The sequence below is a fragment of the Saccopteryx leptura genome, chromosome 1 (assembly GCF_036850995.1).
Source record: "Saccopteryx leptura isolate mSacLep1 chromosome 1, mSacLep1_pri_phased_curated, whole genome shotgun sequence".
NCBI classification, from domain to species: Eukaryota; Metazoa; Chordata; class Mammalia; order Chiroptera; family Emballonuridae; genus Saccopteryx; species Saccopteryx leptura.
In genome coordinates, this window is record NC_089503.1 from 85,755,068 (window position 1) to 85,780,377 (window position 25,310).

General features: G+C 36.0%; 1 protein-coding gene across 2 annotated transcripts in view; it reads left to right on the plus strand.

Annotated features, from left to right (window-relative positions):
• The window catches only part of CNTN5 (contactin 5), a 1,309,320-nt gene that overhangs the window by 1,282,432 nt on the left and 1,578 nt on the right, over positions 1–25,310 (plus strand). For both annotated transcript variants that reach the window (XM_066360732.1, XM_066360733.1), the window contains 3 exons: positions 14,397–14,583; positions 15,018–15,130; positions 21,171–21,339. In XM_066360732.1, coding sequence (XP_066216829.1) covers positions 14,397–14,583; positions 15,018–15,130; positions 21,171–21,339 — 469 coding nt within the window. The remainder of the gene's footprint in view (positions 1–14,396; positions 14,584–15,017; positions 15,131–21,170; positions 21,340–25,310) is intronic.

The following is a 25,310-nucleotide window of genomic DNA, read 5'->3' on the forward strand; positions in this document are numbered from 1 at the left end:
AAATTTATCTTCCCCGGGAAATGTGTTCTCCATGCATAGGATTTCAAAACTCTTAGTAGAAGGCCATGTCTGAACTTAGGTATACATAAGACAAGAGCGGTGTAAACATCAATTTAAGCATTATTAAGGAAAATGGCATAGTGTTTCAAACTTTATATGAAGGTGAGGAATCACTAGACTAGAGAAAGCAGGGTGGTAATTAAATATCTTCCTTCAAACCCTGGTTTATATGTAATTACAACTTTTGAATTTAGAAATGCCGATGAGTTGAACAGAAGCACATAAAAACAGTTTTTCTTAATTTCCCTTAAAGTAACCATGAAACCATGAGAAAAAAGAGAATTCTTATTGCAATCACAAGGAGGAGTATGATTGAAAAGTATTAGTAGTATTTTCTAGGTTTTTCCTTCCTTTCATCATATGACTCAGCTTCAAAATACCATTGTCTACTTTCAAGCAAATGATTAAATAACCTTTGGCCTCCTTCTTCTTAATTTTTCTCTTCAATGAAACAAACTGCAGTCACAACAAAGATTTGTCTCTCAGCTCAGGCCTGGGTAGATATCTTTGTGTTGCTTGGAGACTTTGAGTAGAGGCTGTACTAACAACCTGGCATCTGTCTGCACAGCAGAAGCCACTGGTCTAGGAAATACAGTCTAGAGCTGGATGTCTCACCATTCAAAGGAACATTCGATTCTTTAGAACACTGTTAAAATCAGGTAAGATGCAAGAATGATTAAACAATAAAAAAATTCTTTAAAAGAAGGCAACAAATGATAAGGCTCAGTAAATATTCTTCCCCTATAAGAGATTTTCTTGTAAATCAGAAGAAAAATTTTAAACATGTGGTTCTAGATATCAATGAGAAAAAAGAGAATATTTATTTTATATTTAGAGAGCAATTTAGGATATGAAGAGAATGTAATAAAATCAAAACCAAAGTAACTAAAATATTCATTAAGAGCAATAAAATGCAAATTTTATACTATTAAATATTTAAACCACTGGTTCAGAGTACAAACTTGAAAAATAATCTGAGAATGCCCAGGAAATTAATAAGAAAATTTTATTTTAAGGTAAGGAACAAGATGGCAGACCTGAATGACGAAATAATTGGTCCATAAACAATAGATATCTGCCAAGAAGCCAGAATATATAGAGCGAAATCACTAACAGCAATAAAGAAAAATTCAAAGTAAAAGACTCAAGTCCAAAAAACAAAAGTAAAAATGCCTACATTTAAAATAAAGAAATTGCACTGAGTTTCAGGAAATATTAAAGTTCTAATACCTACCTCTTTGTCATACCCACAACTAATCTAGCAGCAAAGTTTGTTGATTTTACCTTGTAAATGCTTGACTCTATACCAGGGGTCCCCAAACTACGGCCTGCGGGCCGCATGCGGCCCCCTGAGGCCATTTATCCGGCCCCCACCGCACTTCCAGAAGAGGCACCTCTTTCATTGGTGGTCAGTGAGAGGAGCATAGTTCCCATTGAAATACTGGTCAGTTTGTTGATTTAAATTTACTTATTCTTTATTTTAAATATTGTATTTGTTCCCGTTTTGTTTTTTTTTACTTTAAAATAAGATATGTGCAGTGTGCATAGGGATTTGTTCATAGTTTTTTTTTTATAGCCTGGCCCTCCAACGGTCTGAGGGACAGTGAATTGGCCCCCTGTGTAAAAAGTTTGGGGACCCCTGCTCTATACTGTCCCCATGACCACCACTCTAACCCTAGTGCAGATTGCCTGCACTTCCTACCTAGACTCTGGCAATGCCCCCAACTGCTCTCTGTGTCTGCTCTAGTCCCTTCTCAATCTATTTTCCATATTGCAACCATTTATTCACTAAAACAAATTACAGGGTGCTTCTAGGTGCCAACATAAACAATTAAACAGTTAAATTAGGCTAGTTTCATAGAGTGATAATTACAAGTAATAATAACAGTAAAAGTCAGACTAACATAAAAAAGTGTGTGACTAAGGGAGGGTTGGTTTCTTTAGAGAAGTAGCCAAGTAGGCTTCTTGGTTAAGCTAAAAGTTGGCTGAAACAGAAATAGCCATTTGGAGAAAAAGAGCTGAGAAAGGAGCTTCAGGGCAGAAGACATCAGAAATCTGAAGGTTCAAAACTGTGAATCTGAGTTAATGTTTGAGGCCCGCTTTGCGGGAAGATAGTGATCAAAGTGAGATGAGACATAAAATGACGTTGGAGAAGGTCATAGAGTTCATCTTACAGGCCCTTGTAAGCTACTGTGAAAAGTCTGTAACTGAATCTAAGTGAAGCAGTCTCTGACCCACCTCTCCACTGTGTCCTATCCTACATTACAGATATCTTAGCAACAGGTAGCTTGTCAGAACAACGGTTTCACATTCACGTTGTTATTTGTTCAGTGGCTATTTTGGCTATTATTTTGTTCAATTATTAAACTTATTTTTGTTTTTTTCTGTTGTTGGGAGTTTTTTTGTTTGTTCTACCTTTTTATTGAGTATAGTGTTAGGTATTCAGAAAAATTGAGCAAATACTAGAATTAGTTCCCACACACCTCCACCCCATACAGTTACCACCTCTCCCGCTGTCAGCAGAGCCCACCAGAGAGGTCCATTTGTTATACTCAGTGAACCTAAATTGACCGCTCAAAGTCCAGAGTTTAAATTAGGGTTCGCTTTTGATGTGTAGATTCTAAGAGTTTTGACAAATGTATAATGATGTAACCACCACTGTAGTCTTTCTTGTACAGAATACTTTCACTGCCCTAAAACACTGTGTCCTGCCTGTGCTGTCTGTCTCCTTTGACCCAGCATTGTCCCCAATTGCCTGCAGGCACAGGGCTTGGCAAATCATACATATTCAAACATTCTTTGGGATAAATATTTTAACAAATAATTTTTAAGAACTCAAGACCTGGTAAATATTTTCATTTCAATATACATGTTCATTACTTAAAACAAACTAAACCTCTAAGCTCACTAGCAGAAAAAGTTATTTTCAATGGTGCAAAAACTGGATTCCTCTTTTGCAACATAAATAACAGCAGAATATAGAGCTGTGCTTATTATAATAAATTCAAAAATTGCCATGCATATTGCAGAGATCATGGGTTTTACATCCTGTAACTTCCTGTAAGGAAACTGGATTGTGTATGACATGAATATCTTAGAATCATCATACCAGTCAAATAATTATACTATCTTACAGTTAAAATTATTATTATTCTGAAGAATCAACTTTGGAAAAATGGGATAACTACTAATGAGCCATTCTATAGATTTAGATTCACATCTATACTCTTAGATGTGTCAACTGACAGAATTCATATTTCCTGCCTGCCATCAATAATATTATGTCATTATAATTTTAAATAAAATTAATTTTGAAAGACAAAATCAGAAATAAAACACTATGACGGATTGCGAAAAAGGAAATTAGTAAGCTTACAAACAACAGAAATCAAAAGCATTAAAACATCAAGAAGTAGAATAGTTTATGTAGTTATAAGGGACACTAGGGGAGTTATCTAACAATAATTCATAAAACTCAGGTAAGTAGTATTTTACCTGTTTTAGAAACAAGGATATAGCTATTCATTGTTTAAGTAACTTTTAGAGCTTGAAATAGTGCGGTATAAGGCTTAGACTCATATACTGTTAAAAGAAATTAAAATTCCAAAGAGTATAAACTATTAAAAAACCAGTGTGGCTTTTTTGTATCAATAGCATAAAAATTTACATAACTTTGGATTCTATAATCTTTTGCTGGGGATTCAATATAGGGGAATTAATTCAATATGTGGAAATATATATACATGAAGATATTCATGCCAACATTTTAATTAAAAGAGCAAAGTTGGAAACTACCCAAATATCCTACACTAAAACAATAGTTAAATAATATATGGAGCACATTATTTTGTAACTACCAATTTATACTTCTCCATCCCTTCACCATTTTTACCCAGACCCCCAACACCATCAGTCTGTTCTCTGTACATAAGGAATATGATAGAATATTGCTTCTAAATAATGGGAGAATATTTATATATAACTATAATGTTAAATAATAAAACTAAGACATAAAATTATAGGTACATAATTATGTTAAATACATGTATAAAAATATAGAAGAAGATACACACACAAAAAAACCCCACAATTGTATAAGGGTGGTAAAAATGGTAGGTATCTACACTTTTAGTTTTAGACTTTGTATCTTTTGGAGTGCTTCTAATTCCTTTTCAAGTGATCTCATATACATTTCAAAGTTTATGAATTGATGGAATTTATCATCAGGATAAAAACTGAATAATGGGAAAAAAATTGAAAAAAGACTTATGAATAGTATATTATTCAATACCAATTTTAAAATCCCTAAAGAAGCACTATCTTAAACACTGAACAGGTTTATTGTTTTACCTTTTCTCTATCAAAATAAAATAAAATAAAAATAATTATTTCATTGTGAAAGTAACAACTTCTCCCATTCTTCTTCTTTTTATTAAATTTCTTTCAACTGTAGTTTATATTTAATATTATTTTGTATTAATTTCAGGTGTACAGCACAGTAGTTAGACAATTAAGTATTTTCTAAAGTAGTCTCCCTAATATTTCAAGTACCCACCTGGCACCATATGCAGTTACTCTAATATTATTAACTATATTCCCTATGCTGTACTTGACATCCCCATGACTAATTTGTAACCACCAATTTGTATCTCTCAATCCCTCATCTTCTCACCCAGCTCCCTCCCAACACCCCTCCCCTCTAGCAATCATCAGTCTGTTCTCTATATCCATTATTCTGGTTTTAGTTTATTGGTTTATTTTATTCTTTAAATGTACATATTAATAAAATTATATAGTATTTTTCTTTTCCTGTCTGATTCATTTTATTTAGCATAATACCTTCTAGGTCCATCCATATCACAAATAATATGATTTCATTCTTTTTTATGGATGACTAATATTCCACTGTATATATGTACCACAACATTTTATCCACTTTGTTGATGAGCAGTTGGGTTGCTTCCATATCTTGGATACTGTAAATTACAATGAACATTGGGATGCATATATTCTTTTGAATTGGTGTTTTGGGTTTCTTCCAGAAGTGGACTCACTGGGTCATAAAACAGTTCAATTTTTAATTTTTGAGGAACCTCCATACTGTTTCCACAGTGGTTTCACCAATCTGAAATCCCACCAACAGTGCACAAGGCTTCCCTTTTCTCCACATCCTCACCAACACTTGTTTGTTGATTTATTGAGGAGAACCATCCATCGGGTGTGAAATGATATCTCACTGTTTGCATTTCTCTGAAGATTTGTGACATTGAGCATCTTTTCATATGTTTAATGGCCATCTGTGTGTCCTTTTTGCAGAAGCGTCTACTCAGGGCCTCTGACCACTTTTTAACTGATTGTAGTTTTGGTGTTGAGTTGAGTCTGAATATCAACTCCATAGCAAGTGTATCATTGACAAATATGTTTTCTCATTCAGTAGGCTGTTTTTTTTATTTTGTTGATAATCTCTTTTGATGTAGAAAAAAATTTAGTTCAATGTAGTTCAATTTGTTTGATTTTTCTTTTGTTTTGTTGCACAAAGAGATGTATCAGAAAAAGAACACTGCTAAGAGAAACGTAAAAAATGCCTATTGTCTATATTTTCTTCTGCAAGTTTTATGGTTTCAAATATTACATTTAATTTTTTAACCAATTTTCAGTTTATTCTTGTGTATGGCACAAGAAAGTGGTCTAGTTTCATTTTCTTTTTCTTGCACATATCTGTTTTATCTTTCTAGTTTTCCCAACACCATTTATTATATAGACTATTTTTATCCCATTTTATGTTCTTGCCTCCTTTCTCAAATATTAATTGACCGTATAAGCATAGGTTTATTTCTGGACTCTAATCTGTTCAATTGAACTATATGTCTTTTTTTATGTCAGTACCACATTGTTTGGAGTACTATACAGCCTTGTTGTATAGTTTTATATCAGGTAATATGGCACTTCTTTGTTCTTTCTCAAGAATGCTCTGGTTATTGGGGGCCTTTAATGGTTCTATATAAATTTTTGGATTAATTGTTCTAGTTTTGTGAAAAATGCCATTGAGATTTTATAGAAATTGTGTTGAATATATAGATTATGTTGGGTAGTATGGCTATTTTCTCCAATATCTTATAATTTTCCAGGTGCAAGTCTTTTATCTTCTTGATTAAACTTACTACTAGGTAGTATTTTATTTTTTGATGCAATTGTAAATGGAATTTTTTTTTTAGTGTTCCTTTCTGATAGTTGATTATTGGTCTATAAAAATGCAACTGACTTCAGAATATTTCTTTTGTTTCCTGCTGTAGTACTGAATTCATCTTTCACTTCTAGTAGTTTTTCGGTGTAATCTTTAGGATTCTCTGAATATAGTACCATGACATCTGCAAATAATGACAGTTTTACTTCTTCCTTTCCTATTTGGGTTCCTTTTACTTTTTGTTCTTGCCTAATTGCTGTGGCTAGAACTTCCAGTACTATGCTGAATAAGAGTAGACAAAGTGAACATTTCTGTCTTATTTCTGATCTCAAGAAAAATGCTTTTAGTTTTTCCGTTTTGATGATGATGTTTGTTATGGGTTTGTCATATATGGCCTTAATTATGATGAGGTATGTTCCCAATATCCCACTTTGCTGAGATTTTTTAATCATAAATGGGTGCTGGATTTTATCAAATGCTTTTCCTGCATCTATTGACATGATCATATGATTTTTATCCATAATTTTATTTATGTGATATATCATGGTAATTGATTTATGGCTACATAACCTGGCTACATAACCAACCTTGCATCCCAGGATAAATCCCATTTAATCATGATGTATGATCTTATTGCATTGTGGAGTTTGGTTTATCAATATTTTGTTGAGGATTTTTGCATCTGTTCATCAGAAATATTGCTATAATTATCTTTCTTTGTAGCATCTTTACCTAGTTTTAGAATCAGGAATGCTGGCCTCATTCAGTGAGCTTGGGAGTCTTCTCTCATCTTAAAAATTTTTGGAATAGTTTGAGAAGAGATATTAATTTTCTTTAAATCTTTGGTAAAATTCACCTGTGAAGCTTTCTAGTCCAGAATTTTCATTTGTTCTTTTGGATTACTGTTTCAGTTTTGTTGGTTGTAAGCGATAAAATCAAATTTCTTATTTCTTCCTGATTCTGTCTTGGAAGAGTGCATGTTACTAGGAACTTATCCATTACTTATCCATTAGAGATTGTCCAATTTATTGGCATATAATTGTTTATAATATTTTCTTATAATCCTTTGAATTTTTGTGGTTTTAGTTGCCACTTGTCTTTAATTTCTGATTTTATTTATTTAGGTCCTCTCTCTTTTTCTTAATGAGTCTGGTTAAAGTTTTATCAATCTTTATTATCTTTTCAAAGAGCCACCTTTAGTTTCATTGATATTTTGTATTGATTTATTTTAGACTCTAATTCATTTATTTCCACTCTGATCTTTATCATTCCCTTTCTTCTACTCACTTTGGGCTTTGTTTTTTATTTTATAGTTTATTTAAGTGTAAGGTTAAATAGTTTATTTGTAATTTTTTTTGTTTCTTGAGGTAGACCTGTAATACTATGAATTTCCCTTTTGGGACTACTTTCATTGTGACTACTTTCACTGTGCCCCATAGATTTTGGGTTGTTGTGTTTTCATTTTCATTTGTCTTAAGGAATTTTTTGATTTCTTGTTAATCTTTTACATCTTTGTTTTTCATCACTTTGAATACCTCATATGCATCCCTTCTGGCCTGAAATGTTTCTCTTGAGAAATCAACAGATGCTCTTATGGGAGCTCCCTTATAATTAACTAACTCTTTCTCTTGTTGCTTTTAGGATTCTTTCTTTGTCTTTCACCTTTCCCATTTTTATTATGATTTGTCTTGGTGTAAGCCTTTTTAGTTTTATATTGTTTGGGGTTTTGTGTTTCCTGGACTTGTGTATCTTTTTTCTTCACTGCGTTAAGGAAATTTCCACTGATAATTTCTTCAAATAAGTTCTCAACCCTTTGCTCTCTCTTTTCTCCTTCTGGTATCCTTATAATGCAGATGTTGTTATAATTTATGTTGTTCGAGAAGGTCCTTAAATGATCCTCATTTTTAAAAAATTTATTTTTCCTTTTGTTGATTTGATTGTGTGTTTTCATCTACTATGTCTTCCAAATTGCTGATTCAGTCAGCTGCTTTATCTCATCTCCTATTGATTCCTTCTAGTGTAGTCTTCACTTCAGATATGGTATTCTCCATTTCTGACTGGTTCTTTTTATGGTTTCTATGTTCTTTTTTATACTTACTATTTCTTTGTTGAAATTCTCACTGAGTTCATCCATTCTTCTCTTAAGTTACTTAAGAATCCTCATAATCATTGTTTTGACGTCTGTATCTATTAGATTTGCCTCTATTTCCTTCAGTTCTTTTACTTGAGATTTATTCTGTTCTTTTGTGGAGGCATGTTTTTTATCTCCTCATTTTGAATGCCTCTTTGTATTTGCTTCTGTGTATTAGGTTGACCTGCTAAGTCTCCCAGTCTTGGTAATGTGGCATTATATAGTGAGTGGCTGCAGGGCTCAAGGTCTCAGTTTTTCTGATCACCTGAGCTAGGTGCTCCCAAAATATTCTTTGTGTGGGTTTTATGAATCCTCCCATTGCAGTTGAGTCTTGATTACTGTGCCCATTCATGGGTAAGGTTGACCCTCAGGCTGGTTGACTGTCAGATTGATTTGCAGGGGTCCCCAAACTTTTTACACAGGGTGCCAGTTCACTGTCCCACAGACCGTTGGAGGGCCACTACATACAGTGCTCCTCTCACTAACCACCAATGAAAGAGGTGCCCCTTCCAGAAGTGCAGCAGGGGGCTGGATAAATGGCCTTAGGGGGCCGCATGCGGCCCGCGGGCCGTAGTTTGGGGACGCCTGGTTACAGGATGCTGTGCAGGGACTGACCCAACAAAATAAAATTTGCCCCAGCAGTGTCTGGTGCCCACTCAGGTCTCCCTTTTGGTTTGCCATTTGTGGAGCTTTTCAAGTTTTGCTCTGATTAGTTTGCCACCGGGTGTGTTGTTTCTAGTGCCTCTTGGGAGGGACTCTGGTACAGGTCTATGTCAGATATTGACTATGACTTTCCCTGGGCTACCTATTAAGAGCTACAAAGTGATCATGATTGGTGGCTATCTCTGCTGGGCCTGGGGGCATGTGGAAGGGTCGGTCCTAGGTACATACTAAAGCCAGCTTCCATCAGTACTGAGCCCAGGGAAGGTTAACAAAAGGTCAAGGCACCTCAAGATCTGCCTCCACTTGCCAGCTTCCTGTTAATCTTAGTCGCTGAAAGAGCTTCTAATGATACATGAGATGTGTGAGGCAGGTTCTCAATGAGTCACCAGGTATATTGAGAGGTGTTTACCAGGCTGGCACATATTTAAACTTGATGCTGCCTGACCAGGCAGTTGCGCAGTGGATAGAGCATCAGACTGGGATGCGAAAGATGCAGGTTCAAGACCCCGAGGTCGCCAGCTTGAGTGAGGGCTCATCTGGTTTGAGCAAAAGCTCACCAGCTTGAGCCCAAGGTTGCTGGCCCAAGCAAGGGGTTACTCAGTCTGCTGAAGGCCCGCAGTTAAGGCACGTATGAAAAAGCAATCAATGAACAATTAAGGTGTTGCAATGCGCAAAGAAAAACTAATGATTGATGCTTCTCATCTCTTCATTTCCTGTCTGTCTGTCCCTGTCTATCCCTCTCTCTGACTCTCTCTCTCTCTGTAAAAAAAAAAAACAACAAAAAACTTGAGGCCTGACCAGGTGGTAGCACAGTGGGTAGAGCATTGGACTGGGATGCAAAAGGACCCAGGTTTGAGACACCGAGGTCGCCAGCTTGAGCATGGGCTCGTCTGGTTTGAGCAAAGCTCACCAGCTTGGACCCAAGGTCGCTGGCTCAAGCAAGGAGTTACTCAGTCTGCTGAAGGCCCACGATCAAGGCACATATGAGAAAGCAATCAATGAACAACTAAGGTGTCACAAAAAAAAAACAAAAAAACTAATGATTGATGCTTCTCATCTCTCTGTTCCTGTCTGTCTGTTTCCTTCTATCCCTCTCTCTGACTCTCTCTCTCTGTCTCTGTAAAATAAATAAATAAATAAACAAAAAACCCTTGATGCTTGTGCTAGGTGGGTCCGAGGTCACTCAGCAAAAGTCTGAGGCCAACCATAACCCACCTGGGGCTCACATAACTTGTGATGGGGCAGGGTTTCAGGGAGTCATCAGAGTGAGGTCAGTAGAGTTCATCAGGCCAAAACAGATTAAGGCTTGGCCATACAAAAGATGGGCTCTGCACAAGAATGGTGCCACACAAGTCAGTCTCTCCCTGTGTGTCTCTGACACCCCCTGAGTTTACCCAGTCCTCCTTGAGAGCACTCCAAGAAAGATTGCACTGCAGCCCAGGCTTGCTGCCTCCAACACACCCCAAAGCCATGCACACCAGCTTGGTAGGGCAGGACCCCAGGGAGTTGGCTGGGAGGTACTTGTACAGCTCCTCAGGCTAATATGCCCTGTGGAGAGGAGTGCTCAACTCAGGGAAGATGCTGTTTGTGGATAATATGGGAGAGGAACTCAACTCAGGGACATTAGTGACTGTCTCTCTAGCCATCTCTCCAAAGCCACACAGCTTAATCTCTCCCTGTATGACTCTAGTTCCCTCCAAGCTGCCTTCCCTCTGCTGGAGCCGAGGGTAAATTCTAGCAAGCAAGATTTGTGCCCTGGCCTTTTCAGAAGATGCCTGAATCTCATTGATTTTCACAGCCAAACGTTATATGGGTGCTTCTTCCCAGCACTTGTGCTCTGGGCTGGAGAACCTGATATGGGGTTGAGAGCCCTTCACTCCTGAGGACAGACCTTTGCCACTGGGATATCTCTCTGAATTCTCAACTCTTCATGTGCCGGTGGGACTAGCCCTTTCTACTTCTCTGTGCCTTGTCATGACTTTTTCTGTATATTCTTAGGTATAATAAGACTTCTGTTCAGCTAGTCTTCAGATGGTTATTCAGTTTGCTTATTCTATAATTTAGTAGTAATTGTTATATGGCCTTGGGAGGGGGTGAGTATAACTGCCACCTACTCTGCCATCTTGGAGAATTCATCTTCCAAATTGAGCTCTTCAGCTTACAAAGAAACACAAAAAACAAATGGTTAAAGTCCAACAATCATAATCCTATTCTTAGACAAAGGCCTCCCAAAATTCCTCTTTGCTTACATGCTAGAAAAAAATAATGTATAGATTTTTTTAGGTTTTCCTCTAGGTTTTAGATGGTATCAATAAAATTCATTGTGGTTACTGCTGTTTTTTACAATAATTTACTCAGGAAACATTTTATCTTTTACTTATATTCAATTTTGTAGTGATTAATCAGAACACTAAATATTCAATATTTAGAACTCCTTAATTTGTACTAAAACCTGTATTTGTATCAAAATTTATAATTTGTTGAATTTAATCATACTCAACTCCCATAAATTTACATGTAATTAAAATAAAATAATTGACAGATTAAAAAATATTGAAACTGAGAACTGGAAATCAGGTATATTACTGGAAAAGAAAGATATCTGTTTATTCATTTAACATCTCAGTCTATTCCATATTTTGAAAATAACTTAGGTTTCTTCTGTTAGAAATATGCTCAGAGACAAAGCAAGAGAAGCTAGTTCTCAGAATTAAGAATAATGGACCCAATATCATATAAAAGATAGCATTAAAGGAGTACAGCTAGTTAAATTTCTGAAGTTTAGTCATTCAGTTGTATGCCAATTTAGCTCTGTCAAGAGACAGGGATGTGAAATGAAAATTTGTTTATCATATCAACCTTTTAAAAATGTATACAAATTAGGCATCTGTGTAGTTGTATCAGCATTCAGTTATAAAGAACTGAGTTGCTTCAACTAGTTTAAGTAAGAAATATATTAAGTGTTTTACAAAATTATTGAGTTAAATGAACAGACTCAAGGGTTATCTTTCAAAAATGACTATTAAAGTCAAACTATAGGATCTAGCCATAAGTCATGAAGCCACCAGCCCCAGTAGCACACTCCATTGCCATGGTTTGAAAGCTGCCATGATCAAGATGGCTCCACATTCAGGAAGCTACTGGAATCTGGAGGCCTTTGCTATTTTCGTCAGTTCCATAATCTCACCACGCATGTTGTGCTTTGCACCAACAAAGTAGATGTCCTGTGCTCTGCTTCTTGACTGCCATAAAGCTAATAACTAGACAGCAAGTCGTTCATTAATGCTGCCACAGCAGGGGGAAGAAGGACAAGTAATGACTCTATTACTATTCTTGTCTGAAGAAAAGCGGAAGCCGTGGACATTTCACCTTCATCTCACTTCCACATTCCAATCTTAGTCCTGTGCATCTGACCGGCTGAACCTAAAACATATTGAGATCCCTCACTGCAAGGGACTCTTGGAAATATGGTTTTTGTTTCTCCATCTTCTTTAGCACACTGGAATGAAGGTAAAATGGATGTTGAACACTAAGGTACTATATCCTTTTGGTTATTAACTGTCTGTACACATGCTTTTTCTAGTTCAACAACTCCCCAAAAGTAACAATTAGCAATGATAATATTCTATACTGACATATTGCAGATATCTCATACAAATGAAAATGTACTCATCATCTCTCTGAAAGTAAGAGCCAGAGAAAGTTCCACCAACTAACCTGTCCATTTTGGGGTGAAGGTCTATTCCTCCCCTAGTGAATTACATTAGAAAGTTACCTACCCCCAATCCCCTATGTAAAAATACCAGAAGAAAGGAAAGGGCCTGAGTTATGTAATACTTATACACAAAACTGTAAAAGAAAGAAACTATGGCTATTACAGTCTTCACTTAATAAAGCTGCAGTGACAATCTGTAACTTCCTTCCTTCTCTACCCGTCTGTTACTCCCTTTGCCTTCCTCCAGAATTTAGGCAGGTACAGGCCTGTACTTTAGTGTGGTTGTGCCATATTTTTTCTGAAAGATAAGATCTTATAGTGACTTCCTATGGCCACAACTGCAAATGGCAGTCCTAGGCATGTGCCAGAATAGCTCAGGTTTCTTTTTATTTTTAATTGAATTTATTAGGGTGACACTGATTAACATCTTTTTTTTTTTTTTTTTTTTTAGATTTTTTATTTATTCATTATAGAGAGGAGAGAGAGAGAGAGAGAAGGGGGGAGGAGCAGGAAGCATCAACTCCCATATGCGCCTTGACCAGGCAAGCCCAGGGTTTCGAACCGGCAACCTCAGTGTTTCCAGGTTGACACTTTATCCACTGCGCCACCACAGGTCAGGCTGATTAACATCTTTATACAGACTTCAGGTGCCCAATTCTACAACACATCTCTGTACACCATACTGCATGTTCACCACCCCAAATAGCTCAAGTTTCAAACAAACTGCTCACTGCCCACATTGTCTAGCAGCAACTATAGCTGAAAGAGAATCTGAAAAATGTGGTGTTGACTTTCTGGCCTGTACAATAAACCAAGCACTTGAAGGAGGATGAAATGAGTGCAGTGATCCACTTCTTTGACCACAGTAATTAACTGGGAAAGGGGAACTACTTTTTTATTACCACAGTAAGTAAGTAGAAGGGGAAACTGTTCTTCCTATACACTTATGCATAGTTAAGATTTAGTGTCTGAAAAAGTTAAGCTTCAGGTATGCAGAGACAATTACTGCATCTCACAAAGGGATCACTTTTGGTATGAGATCAGCCCCATAAATTGATAACAAGGAAAGATCAGCTCAATGCACAGATTGTGCTTCAACAAACAGCTCTTCCTTTCTGCCTCCCTCTAGTACACTAACGATGCGATTTCTCTGCTCAGACCAATCCAACTTATCATAAGTGTTCTGTCACCTCTTGTCTGTTAAACCTACACAGCTTGTGTGATTCACCTTTATGCGGGGCCCAGGAGGAAACAGTCTTCATGCTCTTTTCTCAGATAATTCACTCAAAGTGTCATGACTGAACGGTAAATGGTTATGATGACCTAGGAGAGATCATCACTTCTTCAATTTCTTTGAATGATTCTTCCTTAATGTTCTTCATGCTACAAGACTACAAGGGAGCACCTTTTGTTTCTTGGCTGGATGCTGCTCTGCACAGATGCAAATTGGGCAATTCATACAGATGCATATTAGGCAGTGACTAAAATTGTGGGTTTTGGCCTCATTAGTAGGACCTGTTAATTGGATGATACAGTAGTAATTTTCTACAGATAGGTGTGAGAAGCATTTTTTAAAAGTTCAAATAATCAGAAGCACAGGGAAAATTTTAAAATTAATCTGTCATGTGATAACTTGTTGACAGGTTAGTTATCGGAGAGATGGGAACCCAGAAGATGCAGCGGAAACAGTAAAAACAAGGGGGAATGAGTCATCTGTCATCCTGACGGGATTAGAAGGAAATACATTATATCACTTCACAGTGAGAGCTTATAATGGAGCTGGATATGGGCCACCTAGCAGTGAAGTGAGTGCAACCACCAAGAAATCCCGTAAGTGACCTGGGCTTTCTGTTTGTTTCAGACTAAAGGGAAACATCTTTTAACATTTCTGACAGCCGTGTGAGGTCCATACTAAGCAGAGTTGAAGGGGAGTTTGATTCATAGTCTTGCTTCATTGCTTAGATCTGAATTCCAAAACTAGCTCACAGAAGTCTGCATTCACAGTAGATAAAGGTTATCTTCCTGTGAAATAAAGCTAAGCAATTTTGACACGAAAGGGAGATAAAAGGATTCAGGTTCAAAAGCTCAGTAGAGTAACTATTAAAATGACACTCGTGAAGCAAAGCCCTCCTTTTCTGCCCCTCGCTGGCAGCAAGCCTCTGGTGCCAGCCAACTGTGAAACACACAAAAAGACTGAAATACAAGGATATAAGTGGAGGAAATGTGCTTAAGACTCGTCAGTTCTTTCACTTTTTATTTTGCAGCCCCTAGTCAAGCACCTAGCAACCTCCGGTGGGAACAACAAGGCTCCCAGCTCTCCCTGGGCTGGGATCCTGTCATACCATTAGTCAACGAATCTGAAGTCATGGGCTACAAGGTCAGTGTTTCTTTACTCTTTTAGACATTCATCCCGAAAACTGTTATTGTGAGGATGTATAATTAATGAAGCATAAAAGACGCATTCACACAGCAGTATTTTCTCAATCATTTTCTACCTAGATCACTAGAAATAGCCTCCTACAGCAAGGAAGCCAAAATAATCAGAATCAGTTTCAACTGCATGAGGCATAGGAAGGGGATGGGTAGGAAAGGCAGCAACGATTTGCGTCGAGGGCCCCTGGAGCGCAGTGTCAGAACCAGCAGAATGCGGCCAGTGTCCAAACTATGCTGGCAGGATGTCAAACACTGGATAACATAATTGGGGTAGAAAGACTTTCCATCAGCAAAGAAACAGAAAAGAAGCTAAGGCTAGCACACTACATAGGAGGAGTTCATGGAGAGAGACAGAAAGCTCCAAAATAGATGAAGCATTGCATACATGCTCATCCTGCTTTGTATAGGCAAGAGATCGGGAAATACGAAAACATTTAAATAGTTTGTTCTTGAAATCAACTTTGTGTCTGATTTTAAAATATATGCGGTCTATGTATTGAACTAGCTGAATTTCTAATTCTAGTTCATACATCAGATTCTATTTATTTTTTTAAACTCCAGACAGGATCAGTAGCTGAAAATTATTTAGAGCCGAATTTAAAAATACTTCAGTGATAATATTTAGACTGAAAAGTATCATTTAGATGACTTTTCTGTTAACAGAGATAGTTATTTATATATTTTGTATTAAAGTAATTAAATTCTAAAGCTAAAAACAAGAAGTTATAAATGGAATATACATTTTTAAGGTAATATTTAGAAAGACTATTTTAAGACACAAACTGTAGCATTTCTTACAGACTGTATTTGGTATGGATCACAGACACCCTCACATTCAAACATACATATTCAAACCAGTCCTAATTTTCAGGGATATTGAAATTGACCTTTTGGAGGAGGACAGGTGGGCTATTTTCTGAACCTTTTTCTTAATCCTCTTTTTCCCATACCCTTTCCTCTGTCTTTATACCTTGTCCGCCAAGGCAAATATACCCTTCAATGATTATGAATAGCAGTATGGCCAAAAGGGTGATGGAGCATCCAAGAACCAATCTAACCTCATTAGAATTATGGCAAGCATCTCCCTAACTGGAGTGGCAAATAGAACACCAGGAAAATCTAGATGAAAGCATATACTACCTGTAAGAGCCATTTGGCTTTAGGTACCTCTCAGGTGAGAAAACCTGGAGAATACATGAGGCCAAACATAGGGATCCCAGGTGAGGTGACCCTGTTCTTTGTTCACAATTGCCATTTCTGTCTCTGTCATGGCTCTTCCTCGCTTTATGTGACAGTCTCCCCAACCAGGCTATAAGTGATTGAGGACAAGGACCCTGTCTTACTCATCTCTTTATCCCCAGAACTTATAGAATGGATGAATAAATTATTTAATTTTTATCCAGCTAGATGTATCCATCAATACAGACAGATATTTTTGTTTGTTTGTTTATTCAACTGAGATATGAATTAGGGCCTTCCAGACTCCTGAGCTATATGCACACTTGGATTAGTGATGTCCTCCATGCCTTGTGGAATTATAAACCCACCCTTCTTTCTCTCCAGCTTCTCAGGGAGCCTTAAGACATAAATAGCTTGCATAATGTCAAATATATATCAGACTTCATGGAAAGGCGTGGAGAGGGTAGTTGTAGAGTGAAAGAAAGACACACAACACAAATAAACATCTGGAAATTGCCTGTAAAATACTTTTATTTTTTATTGTTATTTTATTAACTATAGTACCATGCTGTGCATTATTTCTCCAGGATTTATTCAATATTGTCCTTTTTTGTTAAGTATAGTTAGTATACAGTATTACATTGTTTTCAGTTATATAATACAACGATTTGACATTTCTATACCTTACAATATGATCACCACAGCAAGTCTAGCAATCACCTTTACCATGCAAACTTTCACATATTATTGACTATATTGACCTTTACCTTCTCCACCCGTCCCCCACCCCCTCCCCCTCTAGCAACATCAATTCGAGCTCTGTTTCTATGAGTCCAGTTTTGTTTTGTTGGTTGGTTGTTTTTCATTTTTTAGGTTCCACATATAAGGAAACTATATGGTATTTGTCTTTCTGTGTCTGACTTATTTCACTTAATATCATACCCTCTAGGTCCATCCAAATAGTTGAAAATGACAAGACTTGATGCAGCTGCTATGAAAAACAATATGGAGATTTCTCCAAAAAACTAAAAATAGATCTACCATGACCCAGCAATTCCACTTCTGGGTTTTTATCTAAAGAAAATGAAAACACTTCATTTGAAAACATGCACCCTTATGTCCATTGCAAGAAAATTTACAATAGCCAAAATATATATGCAACCTTGGTGTCCTTCAGTATATGAATAGATACAAGATCTTTTTCTTAAAAGTGCTTTTCAGGCCTGACCTGTGGTGCTGCAGTGGATAAAGTGTTGACCTGGAATGCTGAAGTCACCAATTCAAAACCCTGGACTTGCCTGGTCAAGGCATATACAAGAAGCAACTACTATGAGTTGATGCTTCCTGCTACTTCCCACCCAAACCCCCCTCTCTCTTGTGCATCTCTTCTCTCTCTTAAAAAAAAATGCTTTTCAGCTTCTCAGTGATACTTGTGTTGTCCAACTTCTTTTTATCCAGGTTCTATTCATCAACCTGACTTCTTGTCACCCACCCATTGCCACTGGGGATTTGGAATCCTCACCCTCTATAATGAAGAACAATTGTCTCCATTAACTATTCCCCAAATGCCCAGTTGGTGAATAGGACTTTAATAGAATCCATCTTTTTAAAGGGCATTTGTGATGGGTAGAACCAGCAAAAATTTATTTTCTTATATATTTAAGCACACTTGCCTCATTATTCTATTACCCTCAGACATATAGATTAGCTGTTTCTAAACTAGGCCTTTGAGAATAGCAGTACTGTATTAATTTTTTGCTTAGGATAATCTCTTTGGACAGTACACTGCTCTCAGTTTTTTAGGTAAAATTTGAGGATAGTTTTGACAATACATGAGACAATTTCCATTATGCCTAAAGATAGTTTTCATCGCCAACTGCCAATCTATAAATGTGCAGATTTTGGAAGTACTCCCTGACCTCTTTATGTCAATAACTGTTTCTGAAAATCTTGATAACTCCTTAACCTTCTCATATTTCTCATTCCTATTCATCTTTTCTAAGTCAAGGTTTTAAAATGAGCCAAGATCTTTTGAAGCACCCAACACTAACCATGAAGTTAATGTATCTTTTCCCTGAGTATACCTATTTACCGACTCAGCACTACATTGCCCTGGGTATATTGATAAAAAACAGCATTTATTCTTAATACCCTTTTGCTACCATTAAATTAATATTTTTTCCTGCTTTCATTTTTTTTCCTAAATCTCAACTGATCCGCAAATTTTTCTTCAACTCTGGATTTTACAGCAACATTAGATATGCATTACTGACTGCATTTTTCTTTGTCATAAGAATTGTAATTTATTGAACCATAATAACAATGTCCTCTAAAAGAGTCACTCCCCTGCCAATCCTCACCAATTTACATACTTTCTTATTGCCATAAATTTGCTTTTTAATTACCTCATGTAGATGATCAGAATTCTAATTTATTATACTACTACAGTCAAAATGAGAAGTATAAATTCTGATACAATTGTCATTTTTTAAGCCAAAAGAACCTGCTATCAGCATCCTTCAAGAAGTGTTTCTGATTCCTCAAATCTTAATTAAGTATCTACTCTGTGTATTGCTTTACCATCAAATATGTTTCCTATTGCAGTACATATCACACTTCATTGCATTGTTAAGCATCTCCACTCTCTACCAGTGACCTAAGGACAAAAACTGTGTGGTGGTGTTCTCTGATGAGTCCCCAGTATTTAGCATTATGCCTGGCCCACATGAGATGCCCAATAAATATTCAATAATGCTCTTACCACTTTGCAACTACATTGAGGCTATGGCTTCCTTCCCTAGAAGAATTTCAGTAGATACAATCATTGCTCATGTTATATATTTTCATTTAGAAGTTACTTCACTCCCAAGACCCTGAAGCAAATCTAAATCCATAAAAAAAAAAAAAAAAAAGAAAGTGAGATGGAGGGAGCATATGTTACTGGATTGTAGAAGGAGAGGTCAAGTGCAAGCAGGCTTTAATATGTAAAAATAATGCTTTTATAAAAGCATTTTTCTTGTATGTAGATTAGTCCAAGCTAAAAACACATTTTTATAAGAAAAAAAGTATTAAAAATGTGTGTCCAGGTTCCCAAGCCAGTCCCTATATTCTGATGCAAATGAAATGCTCCCATTGACAATTCGTAACGATGGAGCTGAAGTCGTTCTGTCTCGTGCCTTGGCCGTGCAGCAGCTCCTGTGCTGGCTGTTTTACGTGCACCCTCTTTTCATTCTCCTAACAAAACCATAAACTATGTGTTATTATCTCTATAGCAGAGGCACTAGAGGTTTAGAAAAGTTAGGAACTTGCCCACATTTGCCCAAACAATAATGTGTAGGAGGTTATTCTTATTTCGCAGATTTGTTTTGAATATAGAGCAGTATAATTGCAAAGCCATTGCTCTTTCCATTAAGCAACAATCATATCATAATACTAACAATTATAAAAAAGCACGAAAATGATGAAACTGCATTTAACATATCTTAACTGCTGCTACTTGATTATTACACCCCCCCCAAAAAAAAAGAAAAAGAAAAGAGTATTTATTAGAGGGAAATGAGTAGGAACTGTACAATATAGTGAAATAGCTCTGAGCTGATCATCAGAATACTAACCTAATATAATTTATACCCTAATAAGCCATATCATATAACCTCTATGACCATAATATATTGTTATGTAAACAGAAAAATTCTGTACCCTAAACTGTTATTCTGAAACTCTGCCATGAATACATATTCTAGTACCATAGATAGATAACCAAAAAGGCTTAACTTTGCTACCCAATGTATCTAAATATCAGCTCTCTAAAAAGCAAGTGATCACAAAAAAATAATTAATAAAAATTTTAACTTAGCCATTTCCTTCATTGTTAAGGTTTGCTATTGATATATTTATCAAATTTTCTTTTTACTTTTTTTAAATGTTTTAAAGATGACAATGTTGAATACCCCCCCCCCAGGATATTGTTTATTTCAGTAAGCTGGAATAAGAGTCTCAGCGACCTGCCCCCTCGCTGCATACTTCTCTAGCCTCATTTCTCACTCATCTTCCCCTACATCTTCTATCCCTTCCATACCCCAATGATATCGTTTCTTATTTTCTTATTGCTTAGATATATATTTTCATCTTCACTTACCTTTTCCTAGAATTCTCTCTCTTTTTTTTTTCAGTGAGAGGAGGGAAAACAGTGAGACAGATTCCTGCATGCGCCCCAACAGGGATCCGTTCAGCAACCGTTGTCTGGGGCTGATGCTCGAATCAACTGAGCTATTTTCAGTGTGTGAGGCTGACACGCCAAGACCAACTGAGCAATCCTCATTGCCCAGGGCCGAGGCTGCAACCGATTGAGCCACTCACTGGCTACAGGAGAGAAAGAGGAGGAGAAGCGGGAATGGGAGAAAGAGAAAAGCAAATAGATGCTGACCAGGAACCGAACCTGGGACGTCCATATGCCGGGCCAGTGCTCTATCCACTGAGCAACCAGCCAGGGCCACATTTTCCTAGAATTTTGGTCCTCCCCTTCTACAACTGGTGAACTTCAGTTATCTTTAAATGTTTAGTGAAAGCATCACCTTCTCCAAAAAGCATTCCCTAATCCCCAGACAGAATTAAACTCTTCCTTCTGTACTTTCATAGCAACATCTATATATATACTTCCAGTTGCGGCATATAACGCACACATTACATCTGCTTATGTAACTGTCCAAGCTATATCCTTGTACTTAGCTCAGAGTGTGATGTAAGTAGACAGTTAACAAATGTTTGAAATCCTCAATTGTTTAAACCCCTGTTATTACTCCTAGGTTTTTTATAGGCAAGAAGGCCACAGCAACAGTCAAGTTATTGAAACACAGAAACCTCAAGCAGTAGTACCACTCCCTGATGCTGGAGTCTATATTATTGAAGTTCGAGCATATAGTGAAGGAGGGGATGGGACAGCTAGTTCCCAAATCAGGGTACCATCATATTCAGGTAAGTCTGGGCATAATACGTTTAACTTGGTAAGCACCAAAAATGTGAAGATGGTATAAACCTCCTCAAAATTAATATAATAGATTTCATGGCTCAGAGATAATGAAGGTTCTCTTTTGTCACTCTGATTGCTATATCATCCTCTGATTAATACAACCATGGTAGTTGGCCCAAAATTGCAGTTTCTATAAATTCAGAAAGAAGATGACATTTTGTTTCAATGTCTTCAGTTGTGAAATTCCCTTGCGTTTCCTGGTCTCAAGCAGCATCTGGCCGCTTGGGTTTTGAAATATTGCTTTTAAACTCCAGTTTGACATAGCTCTCTCGATTGTCTTCACTGACTGTTATTAGATAATGGAGAATGAGGGACAGGAAGGTTTGAAGAAAATTATTTTTAAAATTAAAATTTGATCATGTTTATTGATTTCAAAATAAATTATAAATTTTATTGAGCATAATTGTTTTTCTGTTTTGGGTTTTTTTTTTCCAGCTTTGATAAAGAACATTGTATAAGTTTAAGATGTACAATGTGTAGATTTGATACACTTATATTTTGCAAAATGATTACCACCATAGCATTAGTTAACACTGCCAACAAATCATATAACTGTCATTTCTATTTTGTGGTGAAAACATTTAAAGTCTACTCTCCAAGCCAATTTCAAATATATACTACACTATTAGTAACTAAAATCACCACGCTGTACATTAGATTCCCAGAAATTACTCAAACATTGTAATTGTTAGCAAATATTAATAACTTCTAGCTTTTACTGAGCCCCACTATGTCAGGTATAGTGATAAATTCATTACATACATCATCTTATTTAATTTTGGTAACAAACATATGAGGTATATGGCATTACAAAGTCATATTTTACAGATAAAATTTAAGTAGCTTGCCTAAGATCACACAATACTAAGTGGCAGAACCAGGATTCAAACCCAGGTATGCTTGTCTCCAAAGCCACATATCTTCACCATTATCATTATTATTATACCAGCAAGGGAAAATGGATTAAAGGAAGGGAAGAGGCCTCACCAGTGGTGGCACAGTGGATAAAGCATCAACCTGGAACACTGAGGTCGCCGGTTCAAACCCTGGGTTTGCCTGGTCAAGGCACATATGGGAGTTGTGCTTCCTGCTCCTCCCCTCTCTCTTTCTCTTTCTCTCCTCTCTAAAATGAATAAATGAAATCTAAAAAAAAAGAAGGGAAGATTACACAAATTTGGATGAAAGTAACCATTTCATTGAGGTAGTCAAAATAGGAAGCAAAAGATTTAACTAAATATGCAAATGTCTAACTAAGAAAGTATTAAACAATTTTCATTAAAGTCTTATATAAAAATGTTTAATGAAAAATTAATTAATGGATAATTATAAGCAATATTTATTGAGCAATCACTCCCAAGAAGAATTAAAACCTAAAGAGAAGTTTCAAATGATGTCCTATAGGAATCTACATGTGGCTCTATTACATTCAGAATATTTATTTATTTGAATTAAGACCGCAAGTATGGCATATGAATTTTTTTGATGCCACAAGTGAGTTAGAAGGTTAATGTAGGGAAGACAATATTAAGATAGACTGCCACTTTCAGGAAAATCTATTACATAAGATAAGTAAATTCTTGCATAAAAATTCAATATGAGATAAAGGATATTTTGGACAATTGTTAAAACTTAATTAATAGCTATAGATTAAATAATATAGAAACATTAATTTTTTGTTTTTAAAATGTATATTGTTATATAAGAAAATGTCTTATTTTTAGAAACTGTGCCATAAAGTATTTAGGGGTAAAGGTGCATCATAACCTGCAACTTATTCTCAAGTGGTTCAGGAAAATAAAATGTATAATTTATAGAGAGAATAGTGAAGCAAGAATGATAAAACATAAACTTTTAAGCAATTAGAATGAATTATTTTTTCTGTTCTTATAACTTTTTGGTACATCTAAAATTATTTCAAAAGGAAAAGTTAAAGGTAAAAAACATAAGATGCAAGAAATCTGACCTTTTCAGAAATTCAGATGAAAATATTTAAGAATTTAAATACATTGTGAATACTTCAGTTATAAAAATACAGTTTAGAACAAGAAAGGTAATATGTAGACACATTTATTAGTTCACAACTGAACTACTTAGATATACATGTTAAATCTTGAAGAGAACCTTGAAAGACTAAAGATTATTTTGAAAAGTGAAAAAGATGACAACTCTTTTTACTTCATAATCTCAAATTTCTAATAGCAACAATACAAAGAGCCTTTACTGAGCCCTTATGTTCTTGGCATTATACCAGGTGTTTTCATATATTATCTTTTTTTTTTTTTTTTTTTTTTTTTACAGAGACACAGAGAGAGAGTCAGAGAGAGGGATAGATAGGGACAGACAGACAGGAACGAAGAGAGATGAGAAGCATCAATCATCAGTTTTCCTTAGTGACACCTTAGTTGTTCATTGATTGCTTTCTCATATGTGCCTTGACCGTGGGCCTTCAGAAGACCGAGTAACCCCTTGCTCAAGCCAGCAACCTTGGGTCCAAGCTGGTGAGCTTTATTCAAACCAGATGAGCCCGTGCTCAAGCTGGCAACCTCAGGGTCTCAAACCTGGGTCCTCTGTGTCCCAGTCAAACACTCTATCCACTGCGCCACCACCTGCTCAGGCTTCATATATTATCTTACTTTATCCTTATAGTAACCTCATGAGTTAGGTATTCAATAGGTATTCTCTGACTCTCCATGATTCCTTTTAATGTCTGATACAATCAGATTCTAAAGTATCATCTGAGCTTTGGCTCAGTTGGTTCAAGTGTCATACAGATACACCAAAGTTGTGTGTTCAATCCCAGTCAGAGCACATATAAGAATCAACTAGGGAATGCAAAAATAAGTGGAACAACAAATTGATCTCACTTTCTGTCAAATCAATAAAATAAATAAATAATAATGTATCCTCTAAATAAGATCAATCCCAAGCTTAATAAGGAGGTACTTATAAAGACCTTGATTCTCCCATTTATATTCTAATTAACTTAAAATTTCTATTCTAGGAAAAAAAAGGTAAACTTTTAACAATCCTTTGTCGAATGCAACCCTTCTCTGAGTATTCTGTAAAGTGAATTTCATTCTGTTGTCTATCTCAGTCTATAAAACATGAGCAATGGTTGGTTTCATTCTTATTTTCCAAAAACTAAAAGCCTAAGAAGTTGAATGACTTGCTCAAATAAAATAACTAGTTTTACAGCTGAAACAAAAACTTAGTTCAATGCTGTTATTGTTGTTTTGTGTTTTGTTTTTTGTTGTTTTATTATACTATAATAATATGTATGTTTTTGCTTTGTGGATTTTATGTAGAATTTGAGATATAGACTACTTAGCATTCTGCAAGTGAGATGTTTTTGTAAAATGTCATGTCAGTTGATTTAACAAGGACACAGCTACTCTCAAATAAATAGAAAGGATGTGTTCATAATTTTTATTTATTAAGTATGTACATACCAATCTAGCAAGGCTTTTCCATCACGCTTTTCTTGTAGTTCACATGTGGCCCTGCATTTCACAATTAACCTCATTTTGTACAAATCAAAATATATGTACCTTCTCCAATATGTTGATTAATAGGTTTTAGTGGTACCTTAGCTGTAAAAATTTTCAAAGCAAAAATTTGTTGCTTTTGTATGTTTGTGGCTTACCAAACAAATGGTTCTTCAGCTCATAAGTAAACAACTGGAAAATTTGACTCTATTCCTCTAATGAATATCACACCTAAAATCCTGTAATAATTAAACTGGCCAAAGAGGATAACTTGACAGAAGAGTTATTCCAAAGTTGAATGATAGATTTTATTATTAATCTTTCATTCAGGCCAACCATATTTGAAGACAGACAATATATGAGTATCTGATTCCACTAATCACTAGGTCAGTTAATTTAAGCAAGTTCTACAACCCTTCTAAGCCCAGTTT